Raw genomic sequence first — 12952 nt, 5'->3', positions numbered from 1 at the left:
TGTTAAAATCTCTGCCAACTTCCTTTTCCTGTTCTCACCAGTATTTGTTCTGGGCTTGTAAAAAGTGAACTGAAGCAGAAACAAATGGTTTGCACCTCTTCATCAGTATTCCACACGCACGCATGCACACTCGCTCTCTGTTTGTGATGCGCTGAAAGAAAAATATTAGCTTTAGGTTTCCTTGAAGATAAATGGAATCACATTTCAGGCATTTCAGTAGTGATTGTTTCTACAAAATGCAGTCAGCCCCCGTTTCTTTTTTTTTTTTTTTTGCAGAACCACAGTACGTGAAGCCATTTCCATGACAACCAATTCCTGTGACCCAGCAGAATAGATTTGTGGGGGGGGCTGCCTTGAAGTGACAGCAGCTGAAAACAGCATCCCTTTCAGTTCCCTCTCTCTAGTGCGTGTGTGGCTTGATTTATTTTTATTTTGCACTCCTCCCTTAACATTTAACTGAAGAAAAGTGAGCCATTGTCAAAACACGGACATTTGAAGTACATGGTTTATTTTTGTGGGATTACTTTGTACAAAAGGCAGTCCTGTAATGCAGATTAACTTCTTCTGTGAAGACCAGTAGATTTAAAAACTAAAAGAAATTCAGGAATGTGTCGTGCCAAATAGGTGGTATTAAAGGTCAGGCAGACATGGCACCTATACAAAATTACAGGAGCGCACGCTTCTTGTTCAGTTAAGTCTACCTCAAACACCAAAAACCTCCCAATTCCTCAGCAGTTTAGGACTGTGGTTCTACATCTTCTTCTGGCATCGATTTCCACTCGACAGATGAATAGCCCTTTAGTCCTCGCTACCGATCGGCTCCACGCCGGCTTTCTGCAGCCGACCCTTCCCCGATAAGGGGCACCTAGTGGTTAAACCCGCATGCAACGCACCCAGAAACAACCTGCGATCCGCCGATCGATTTCGGGCTTCCCGCCAACTTATCAACCCTTCGCAGACGGGAAGGGCCTCAAACCCCCTCCGTTAACGATCTACCGCCATTTGCACTCGTCAGGCTGCCGGACGGGGTTTCAAATTACGTGCGGCGAACAGGCGTTCTGGTGTGTACATTTAGAGATACGCACAGTCTGCCAATTCAGATTTATTTTAGAGTGCCCTTTTCCCCCCAAAACACAAAATAATGTAAAGTGTGGATTAAAGTACAGAATAAAGTACAGGTAATAGCATGCAAGGTTTTGTGGGGTGGGAGGGGGGTTCATAGGTTAATTGCAACAATTACAGTACTTTAAGGATACAATTATTCAAAAAATTACAATAAGATACGTGATTTAGGTAAAAATCCAAATAAATATATAAATTAATTCGATACTACTACCAATACATTTCTTTTCTTTAAAAAAAGGGTTAATGGTGACACTTTAAAGGAACTAGCTAGTTTTAGAATGTCTAGAACTCTCCGACGTCCACCCGCTTGTCTCGAACCTTGCTCCGGGCCTTGGTACGGGCTTTAAAAGCGGCCGCATTGTAGAGATGCTGCAAAATACGAGGCGTGATTAGTTCCAGGAAGTTCACGAACCAAAAATGTAAATACATTTTTAAAAAAATTAAGCTCCAAATTTAGACCCAAGAAATCGTGTCAGGGAATTTACCAAGCAAATCAAAACTGCCTAAATTGAGCAATTAAATTGCCAATTAGCAATTAAAAAAAAGCAGACCCTGTGGCTCTCCAGTCACTGCAGGGTCTGGATTCTAAATGTTACGATTAAATTTAATAAAAGTGCAATGCATTAACACATTAGCCACAGCCCTCCTCTTATCGAAATAAACTGCAGATACCCCTGGCCTGTTAGGGAAGGTGAATCCTGCGCTTGCTTGGCTAAAGTACTTCATTTCGTAGATATGAAATTAAAGGGCGATCCCATCCCCAGTTTTAGGGCGCCTGTATCCCACGGACGGTCAGCCTTGGGTTTTTAAAGGACGACACCAGAGTACGGCTCACCCTTTCGAAGCGGGAGATTTTCATGGCCTTGAGCGTGGCAGAGTCCACCATCACCGGCGGCCCGAGCGCAAACACGTCCCGGATGAACTCGTTGGCCTGGCAAGCAGAGGGAACGGCGGTTAGGAAGGGGGGGGGGGGGGGGGGGAGAACGGGCACGTCGCGACCCAGTTCAGTTCACCGCGTGCGTATGGGACTGGCACGGGACCAAACTGCGCTGCAGCTCGTTCTACACACACGCGCAGACGCCCTGAATATGTAAAGCAGGGCTGGCTTGCTCCCAGAGATCTACGGGTCCTGTACATTTTGACTCCAACCCTAATTTGGCACACCCGATTCTACTGACAAGCGGCTCCATGTGATCTCTAGCTGTTAAATGAGGTGCGTTTAGTTAGGGTTGGAGTGGAACCTGCAGGATGGTAGATCTCCAGGAACAAGGTTGGATACCACTGCTTTAGATTCTGCCCAATGCTCTTATCCAAAGCAGGTGAAACAGACAGGCAGATCTGTACACGTTATACAAGCAACACTGTGCTACAGACATTAGCATTCATATTATCCATAAGGCATGAAGACTGTGTGCCACCCAGTCCTCCCCAGTTCACTCTGCATAAAAGCCATGCTGTAAGTGACTGCACGGCGGCCATTTTGACATTTTACCTGCAGGTGGTAGTTCATTCCCGACCCCACAAACTCCCGGAAGGCGTCGTACATCCTCTTCCTCACCCAGCTGTCGATCTCCATGCGCTCTGTGCCGAAGCGGATCGTCTCTGTCTGGAAGTCTCCCTCCTGGGGAGACAGGGAGCCCCAATGGGGTTCACTGTCAAATTCTGTCTGTATACTAGATGTCAAACCCCTCCCTGCTCAGTCACCATCCAACAGTAACGTGTGAACATATTTTTTATTTATTTTTTTTTTTTTTTTTTTTTTTTTTTAAGCCAGTGGTCCCAGGACCACCCTCGTGCCGACTCTGCGCTCACGCACCTCCACGCCGCGCAGGACGTCCCGGAACACGGACCTCTGCTTGCGCTTGTCGTTCTTGGCCCTGTGCTTGTGGCAGTCGGTGGCCAGGGCGGTCAGCTTCTCACACAGGGGCTCCAGGCCTTCATGCTCAAACTCCTGCGGAAAGGGTGCATTATGGGGGGTGAGGAGAGGCAAATGCTTATGATCCTTTATCCTTAATTAAGGCTTTTATAAATCCACATTTATGGTTTTAAAAAGAGCTACACAAATGTATAATCAGTTATGATTTTCTACATTCTATTAGAGGGGCCAAATATTAAAAAGGAGCAAGGCTCCCCAGGGTAACGGCTCAGATTTGACTGTCCAGCTGCAGCACAGGCTAACACCATCAGCCACTTGGTGGCACTATAACAATCAACTGAAATTAGTCTGATAAATTCTTTGCCCCCCCCCTTTTGTAGTACAGTTTTAAGGTCTGAAACAGAACTACAAAAGCCACAGAGCTACTCTGCGATGGAGGAGGCGTGGCGCCCTACTCACAGCGTCCAGGTCTCTGGCCAGCTCAAACAGCAGGGCGATGGTCTCTCCCGCGGCGATCCTCATGTTCACGTCCTCGCTCTCCAGCAGGGTGGGCAGCCTGGGCAGGTGCCTGAGAGCACAGCGGAGCGCATGAGCTACAGCGCTGATCTGGGGTCAGTTCTCCCTTTCAGCCCAATGGATGATGTTAAGATTCAAACGGGAAGCCGATCCTAGATCAGTGCTTCGTACTCAGTGGCTTCACAGGCACTGTTCTAGGGTCAGTTCTGCAGCTTAACCCAATGAATCGGCTCAGATTATGGACAGAGTGAGTCCGATAATAGACAAGATTATAATCGAGGGAATGAATTCAGAACATTCAGAGCAGTGAACCGCACAGCAGGGAAAAGCCGCTAAACTTGGGACGATTAGCAAACACGAATTTTCCATTTCCTACACTCGTAATGGACTTGCGCATTTGCAAACGCTTATAATCCGTTTGAGTGTTTTATGTGGGGGTATTAAGACCAAGTGTGTGATGGCTCTAGCTGCATCTTAATTGAACAAACCCAATAAAACGTTAAAATGGCCACTGATACAGCACGCGGTGAGAGAAGCGCTAGTCGCTCTAATTGAGTACTTTTAAGTAAAACTGAAAGTGCCCATAATCACACAAGCTCCCAATTAAAGCAGAAATAGGAGCACTGATGCTCAAAGTGCTCACTTGTACTGCAGTGCGGGAAAGGCATTCCGCAGTACTCCGTAATTCAGTTCCAGCCATTTTGTGGCACTTCACACGATGGGCTATTAAAACAGTCGAACTGGCAGAGGAGTTTAAGCGTCACAAGAATGAGGGAAAAACAAGACATTGGTCAAAACCTAGTAAATGGCTGGACCTAACACACGTGATCCGGCCGACCAATGGTGTAACCTCATCACTCACTCAGTCACTCACTCAGTCACAGACATTAGTGTTTTTAGGGCTAGGACCGCAACAGCGGGGCTAGCCCTACAAACACGAATGTCTGTGACTGAGTGAGTGACTGAGTGATGAAGTTACACCATTAGCCAATAAATAAATAAGATTGACGTACTTCCTGAGAATGTTCCGGACCTCGGAGGCGGGGCAGATGGTGAGGAGGAGGGCCCAGGACAGAAGGGCGTGGGTGTGCAGCACGGTGGTCTGGTGCCCCAACGTGGCGCGACTCTCGTCCCCCTTTGCGTAGCTCCTGGAGAACAGGCCCTCGAAGCACTCCATGGTCGAGTACACGTCCTTAAAAAAAAAAAAAAAATCATTTGATATGCAAAACAGATTAACAGCGAGCTGGAATGTGGATACCATGGTGTAGAAGCACTCTAACAGACACGCCCTAAAGTGCAGAATTGTGCCTGGAGAATAAAGCCTCAGGGTACTACAGCATAAACCAGAAGTCCCAAAACCACAAAACACAGCCAGCTGTAGCCTGGAGAACAGGGCCTTGAGCACGTCATCGTACCGCACGCATCCTGAAGTACAAAACCAGCAGGAACCGGGCGTCAGAACACGCCCTTTCAGCACACCATCGTACCTCACGCTTCCTCAACACACCCCCACGTCAAATACATCCATCTGAAAAGCCATCTCTTTGCATGTCGAGTGAGCAGATGGAGGGGGGCTCAGATTTCAACTGCATTGGTTTCACAGAAATTATAAATTTAAATTCAAATGAATAATTCAATATTGATAAATAAAAACCTCGGAACATAACTCAGCAGGAACTGCTGCGGTCTACAGGGTTGACGCACTTCAAATAATTATTCGACTCAGATCTGGTCTTGGGGCACAAAACCTTAATCTTGGTGAGCCTGGCCTGCACCTGTGCATAAAGCAAGACGGATATACTCAATTACACAGTTCATCAAGCACGACGCGGACAGGAGCGGCGAGGTTTAGTCAGAGCGGCACCATCGCGGCAGCCCCGCAGGCGACGGACTGGGGTCCCCGAGCAAAGAGAGGGGGAGTGGGCGGCGAAACGCGCTTCGGGCAACGGACTCCACCAATCACGGCAGAGATACGCGCGTCAACGAAACGCACTGCGCAGCAGGATTCCACATCGCCGCGCACTAAAGGCTCTGCCACCAGTGTATTCTGCACAGGCCCGGGTCAAATGTGCATTTTAAATGCAGTGTCGTAGTATCAGAAGTGCTGAAGTCCAGCCATTACACATTGGCGTACAGTGGTGTTCAGACAGGACGATCTTATGAAAAAGAATTCTTACATGGGTGACATCCATATAGACCAGTGCTACTCAACTCCAGGTCCTAGAGGCATTTTCTCCAACCATGCCCTACACCACCCGATTTCACTTATTTTACCTCCTTGATTCAGGAAGTAAGCTCACTAGTGAAATCTCTTGCTGTAGTGCATGGGTGGAGTAAATACCTGCAGACACTGCAGCCTGCAGGACCTGGAGTTGAGTAGCCCTGAAATAAATTAAATCCAAGGAGACAAATTTCATAGCTTTTTCATGGACCATTTTCCAGGCTTTACTCATGATTGCTCATTATGCAGAGACTTCTAAAAATGAGACCTAGCGCTATGCTTACCAAGATGTCGTCTTCAGCGACCAAACTGCAAATGCCCAAACTTGTTGTACACTGAAAAGATCAGAAAGGGGAGGGGGGGTTAGGGAGGGACAACACAGGTGCACAAGTCCTGAAGGGCCGGTGTGCGTGCCAGTTTTTCTTCCAATCAATTGTGGCTTTACAATCCAAACGTCAGTACAGAGCATACCAACACTGGTGCCAGACTACGCTAAAACATTTCCAAGAAAAGTAGCGTGCTGCTATAGTGAACGATTGTCAAAAACAGTACGGAGAATAAACGGTCGAGCCAGGGCTTGTCTCCACTGAAAATAACGCTGACTCCCTCTTGGCTCTCACTCACCGCTTGCCGAGCCTGAATGTTGGCAGTCCCGTCGTTGAGGATGTTCTTGAAGACGGGTTTGAGGGTCTTGAACACCTCCTCGCTCTCGATCCCGGAGCCCAGCTGGATGCAGAGGAGGCAGGCCAGGGAGGCGGCCGCCCGTTGCTCCTCCCCTTTGCCTTCAGGTGATAGGACGACACCAGTCAGTGGAAACAAGGCCACGCCCATCAGTACAACAGTCATTCCCGTGCCAATCTCCCAGCCCTTTAGATTTGGGCTCTAGGTCTCCAACTCTGGAGAGCCAGTCAGCTGCTCTTTGTGGCTTCTTTTTAACTCGCCGTTAACGTAACCCTCGGAAACGAGATTCAAGGACTCTAGCCAATGACAAGTGTACAGAAACACCAGCTTTTGGCTTGTCTCCACCCACTTCAACTTTAAAAAGACACAAACTGGGGTTGTGAGTGAGAGCACAATTATAAAAACTAGTCCAACTACTAAATCTTAACAATAAACAAACTATAAAATACTACCGTTACTACAAACTGCTAAAATGCCAAATAGAGCCAAAGAATGATATACAAAATGGAACGGCAACAGAACAAGGAAAGACTAAATAAGATTTCTAGCTAAACTAATCTAGAGGCGGAGAAAGAAAAATAAAATAAATGGCCAGGCTCTCAGAACTCGACCATACACGGTTTGAAATGTGCAGGGCTCCAGGCTAAAGTAAACTGAAACCTTAGCGTTTTTTTCCTCCCTTTTTTTGGAGTCTGAAGCACAGCTTAATACGATTTGTTTCTTTACTATAGGACTAATATGATGTATCAAATTGAGACAGGATATTTTGAACTAGAGGGGGGGGGGGGGGGGGGGGGGGTGGGGGGGGGGGGGGGGGAACTATTTAGTGTTTATTACCCCTGTGAAATGCTGAGATGCACTGAAAACCAAGAGAGACTTCAGCCTTCCTGGACTGGAGATTCCAATCAGGCTGTAGCTCTCTACGCGGTTTTGCTTCATTACAGTATATTGTAATATCCACCTTAAGGTACACGATAGGAGGCTGTGATTGCCACTCTGAATATGATTGGCTGTTACAGAAATGAATGTGGAGTACTTTATGCAACTGTACAGACAGCACTGAGCGAGGAGAGACAGCACAACAGGAAGAACACTGCTGAAATACCTTTCTTCAGACACCGCTCGATGCTGTCTGTGATGGTCATTCTCCTCTCCAGGATAAACTCGGACAGGATTTTGGTTGCCATGGCAGTCTTCAATCCGTCTAGAGCGCTCTGCCTGGTTTTAGCACTGTAAATGCAGAAAATGCACTTATGACTGAGTGTATCAGAATGCATCAGATAAGGATTGAAAGGTTTGGCAATTAAAGTCGGGGGGGGGGGGGGGGAGACTGTGTTAGTTCTGTGTTACTAATTGGAAAACACTGGACAAAATGCTTTGAACGGTATGGACTCCATCCATTAATGTTCAAATGTGTTGATATATGAAACTATATAAATAGCTCTTGAACCACTGCACTAAGCTGTATTGGCAAAACACCATGGTTTGTCTAATAGAAATTGGTCATTCATGTTTTTCAAGCTGTGGCGTGCAAGTGGGTCCTATTCCAATCGAAATGGGTGTAACCGAGATTCCATTCTCAAAGGGCTCGATCAGAGGCTGCACTCAAAGTTACAGAGACAATTACTGTTCTTCCTGAGACTTCAGCCATTCTTATGATCCAAATGATCAAAGAGCAGCACTCCTACTCAAAGATGATGTACGAGTACAGTGGACTGGTGAGCACACAGAACAGCCTTGAACAGAAACGGACCTTTTATCCACAGTGCTGTCGATGAAACCCTTTAGCTTGTACTGGAAGTCCTCCAGGGCCACGTCCTCCGCCGCCTCTCCTCCTGCTCGCGAGAAAGGAATTTTAATTAAATGCCCAAGAGACAAAAATCTGTTAGGCAAATGTTCCTCCAGCATTAAGCGCCATTGATTTACTTCAGCCGGGAAATACCGAAGCTGAGCGTTAATGTGGCAAGCCTCATCTGCGGCTGCACAGTTGCTAGCTCGTGCACGGAATTCCACGGTATCACAGTTACAAACCCCGATCTTCCGCTTTTCCTTGTTCTATTGATTTTGCCCAGTGCTTACCCTGCACAGCAGTCCATGGGGAGCCATTACGGCTCACACGGTTTGTCAGTTTCCATCACTGTACGCTTGGCAGATGCCCCTTTGCACAGGTTTCGGTTAGCCGGTTTCACCTTTTGACTTCCAGTCATTCAAGACCGGGCTTTACACAGTGCTAGATATGCTCTATTCCAGCAGTTCTCAAATTCAGTCCTGGGGGATCCCTGTGCATTCTTGTCTTTGTTACAGCTGGCCTCTTGATCAATGAATTTTGAACACTTGTATTTTTCATTTTAGAACATTTTCCTCAAACAACTGTCCCCAATCCACAGTCAGAGTCTATGGAGAGAGTATAATATCCTGTCTATTGAAACAGTGTAATATACAGTCAAGACCCTAGGAACCACAGACACTATATCCAGGTCTAATGGTGAATGCCCTGATTGTCAGTCAGTCGTTCTTAAATTGATAAACCATGGAGTTACGCAACCTTGTCCGAATGCTCTACTGTAGAATGCCAGTGCGCCTCCCGCTCACCCCCCTCACCGCCCTCGTATGGGCACACCGGGTGACCAGTCGCTCACCGTCGTCCGCCACGCTGGCCGTCTCGCTGAAGCTGCTGCAGCGGCTGAGGGTTTCGATGGAGGCGTCCTCATCGCTGAACGGCTGCACTGCCCTCTGCTGGCCCCCTGTAGGCCCCAAAAACACACGAACACATGAGACGTTACTTAACTGGGGAGGGGTGGGGCAAACACGGTCTGTCAGATTTAGTCCTTAGTCCTCAGCCCTCAACAATTCACCAGGAAATAAAATTGGACAGAAATTTTGATCAGTGATGGAACATTTTGATAGGTTAAAACAAGACATGTGACAGACAGCTTACTGTAGCTCCACTCATTACGGGCTTCAAACCTCACTCTCCCACCGTCACATGAAGAGACACCTTCCCACTGGAGTCCGCCATTCGCGAAGTTCGGTACGTGTTAGGTTGTACCGCTGTGGCCTATCCCCTTTCTAAAGAGGATTTGATACCAGCACAAGGAAGAATTTTATCACGCACACAGTAGTCAGTGTGTGGAATAGTCTGCCAGGTCACATGGTAGAGGCAGGAACTCTGGGGAATTTCAAGACAAGGCTTGATACAGTGTTAGATACCATCTAGTCTGTTGGTAATCAGAGCACTAGGTACAATTTAGTTCAGGAAAGGGCAAGCATCGTTTGGCTGAATGGCCTGTTTTCTGCATTATGTTGTATTATGAGTTATACATTGTCAATCCAAAAGTCCAGGTATGAACTGAAAAATGAAGGCATTTGTAGTTTGGCAAACTGCCAACGATACGCTTAAAACTATGCTTGGCACGTGAGTAGGAGTAGCCTTGATTACATTAGGCTAACACCACTTTCACCTGTCAAGGCCAAGAGGCAGTCTCAGAACACGCGTCTTATACACGGTTATTAAATTCTTCCACCTCACAGAGCACAAACACGTCTCCAACTTCCTCATCGAATCCTTCGAATGGTTATTCGAAAATGCATTAACTTCGTGACCTTTAAGCCCAGTTCCCTTTACAATTAAGAGTGGGAGGACTTGCTGCCATGGAAATATTACCGTGCTGTAACCAATGTGCTTAACAAATGTCCCATATTGATAACATGTGAACCACATATTGCGCTCCCCTCTTTCACAGATGAAACAGAAATCATAAGCAACATTCATACAGCCTTCCTCCCGTGCAGTGCCAAGAACAGAGTGTTATGCTACTTTTGTAAAGATGACAAAACTGGTGTTTGGGAGCAAGGTCTTAAATTGTAACTTTCACATGGAGAATTTGGTGTAGGCTAGAAGTTTTTGAACCAAATGAGGGATCTGATATCTGGTTGAGAGTGTAGTGTAATGGGTATGGTACTGGTCTTGTAGCCTAATGGTTGCAGGTTCGATTCCTGGGTGGGACATTGCCGCTGTACCTTTGAACAAGGTACTTCACCTGAATTCCTTCAGTATACATCCAGCTGGATAAATGGATGCAATGTAGGCTAAATGTAAAAAGTTGTGCAAGTCGCTCTGGATAAGAGAATCTCCTAAATACCTGTAATGTCATTTCTTATCATTGTGGTTAAACAAGTTTAGTTAGTTACTCCATTGTAGAACAGTACATTCCATAATCTCCATATCAAACTGTGAAACATAGCATGCCAGCCAAAAAAAAAGGTAGTCAAACCCAGCTAGCGATATTAATGGGAAACAAACTGCAACCTTTTTTGGACACATTCCTTACCAGGGTTTCATCTAGTCATTTTAAAGCAAGCAGACCAAGTATCAAACTAATGCAGCAGTGCATTCATTATGACAGACCAAATAGCCTAATGCTACGACCTGTATTTACAGGCCAGAAGTCCACCCTTGTGAGGACCGGTTAGGTGGATTTCTGAAAGAGCATCACATGGGCCATTTCGAAGCCATGCATGTGCAGCACCTTCTGTTATAATAAGGAGTGCAGGTGGATTTTCCATTCTTCACAGTTCATATAAATTGGAACAAACGACAGGCAGCAGCAATAATAATGGCAGCAAAACTAGCACCAAGCAAAACAACCAAAATGACTTCTTCCCTTATTGCAATATAGGCACACTATTTGGGGGCGTGAAATTTTCAAGATCAGCTGCCAGGTAGGGTGCTAGGCAACACAAGGAGTATTACAGGCTACGTTAATAAGAACCACACTAAACCTGAATAGTTTTTGTCGCCCACCCCCCCAATTTTGCAATTAAGGTTGCAATTAAGGATCTCTACAGTCAATTTCATAACGCCTTCCCTCTCTGGCACATACGGACAAGAGTACTTGATGCCAAAAACACCCGTTTTGATTTCACCATAATCTCCGATTTAAAAAAAAACCCTGATCGCAGACTACATAAATGTACCGGATACTGACCATTTCCTGTGTTCATTATGGCGACTGGCCTAAAGGCTGTAGTAGTCTATACAAAGCTGGTTTTGAATCCTCTATTTCCTCAGGCTGAATCTAGTGAGACTCGCAGCGTTTGGCATCATCGATATACAACATAGTTAACTAGCTAGCTAGCAAACAGAACTTTACAAGCACGTGTAGTGTATGTAACTAGAGTAGCTACTTGGAATTTAAACGGGCCGTTTATGAGAGTTGATGCATTCAAAAATAAACGGACTCGAATTTTCCTTCATAACGTAATCTAGTCTTTCAAATATAAGGTAGAGCTGAATAACATTTCAGAACAAGCAACCGTAAACCTAATGCAGTACGATCTGGCAAAAATAAAATACAGTAAACCCTGAAGCAATTCACGAGGGCAACATTTTAGAATAAGCAATTAACGTTATAGTGAATCGGGTTTCCTTGACGTTTAGTCTAATTTAATGGGTTCAGTTTAGGCTACGCCTTATGCAATCCTAGCTAGCTATGATGGCTGCTTAAAATGGGTCAGCTGTTCCCAAATCTAGGTAGTCGGCCTGTCCTCAAATAACCCCAGAGCTAGAGGAAGGTTCAACGTCCCGAATTCGAGACAAAATAAACACCCAGCCATCGCAAATGGAAAATAACTTAAATTAGTTCAGACAGATCAGAGATCTTAAGGATAAACTATTTGTTTCTATACACTGGAACAATGTGTCCCCGGCAGTAGTCAAGAACGGAACACACTGGGACAAACGCCAAATTCTCTTACGTGGTGGTTAAGGACATCACGACAACAATCTTAATACCAGACGGACCGTTTTAGATGACAATGAGAGTTTCTAAACGACGAATTGGGTATAGGCCCCCATACCGTGTGTGTAACTTCAATAATTAATGGATTTCTTGCTACGCATTAGATCCATAATACATTGTTCCAGCTCAGTAAAGCTAGCTATCCACCGTACTGTCATTAGCCTGAATCTTCAAATTAGTCATTATAATATTCCGTCTTGAAATACTATATGTGCAACTTCGCTCAAAATTCTAAACAAAATGCAATGGAACAACTTGGTTTTTCTCAAGAAAATGATGGCTACCATCCAAATAAAACACAGGCAACAAACCGATGGGTAATGTAGTCGTGCTCACTGTAGGTCATCGTTGATCTGGTGACACGGAACGTCATACAAAGAACTACGTATCCCATGCTTCCTTTCGCGTAAAGCAGGGCTGGAACATGCTAACCAGTCAAAACAAACGGACACCGACTCTTACCTCGGTTACTCCTCTTCTTGGACCTTGGCATTTTCATACAAAATTATAAGAACGTTCACAAAAATCAGCCAATCGACGACCAATTTCTAGTGCAATGTCTCTTCAAATAAAAACCTTCAAGTAGCAGCGTTAACAAATAGGAGTTGAAAGCAGTCCCGGTGAAAATCTGTGGACAAAAACGATACATTTTCCCTCTAAAACTAGGGCTGAACGAAGCTTTGCTGGCAACAAGCTTTTATAGTGCCGACATGCGCTACGTATACGAGGAGG

At 45.7% G+C, this 12952-nt stretch overlaps 1 protein-coding gene across 1 annotated transcript; it reads right to left on the bottom strand.

Moving 5' to 3' along the window:
* Positions 1-487: 487 nt before the first annotated feature.
* LOC118231860 (interferon-related developmental regulator 1-like) lies at positions 488-12905 on the bottom strand. Its single transcript, XM_035426180.1, has 12 exons — positions 12683-12905; positions 9059-9163; positions 8173-8254; positions 7525-7649; positions 6363-6520; positions 6023-6073; positions 4531-4709; positions 3461-3569; positions 2942-3076; positions 2618-2746; positions 1961-2056; positions 488-1494 (listed from the first exon to the last, which is right to left on the bottom strand). Exons 1-12 carry the CDS (start codon positions 12717-12719, stop codon positions 1408-1410), a joined length of 1293 nt encoding a protein of 430 aa, XP_035282071.1. The 5' UTR covers positions 12720-12905; the 3' UTR covers positions 488-1407.
* Between the last annotated feature and the right edge of the window lie 47 nt (positions 12906-12952).

This window comes from Anguilla anguilla, chromosome 7 (assembly GCF_013347855.1).
Source record: "Anguilla anguilla isolate fAngAng1 chromosome 7, fAngAng1.pri, whole genome shotgun sequence".
NCBI classification, from domain to species: domain Eukaryota; kingdom Metazoa; phylum Chordata; class Actinopteri; order Anguilliformes; family Anguillidae; genus Anguilla; species Anguilla anguilla.
The sequence above is the reverse complement of the archived record's forward strand: the minus strand, read 5'-3'. Positions and strand labels throughout refer to the sequence as shown.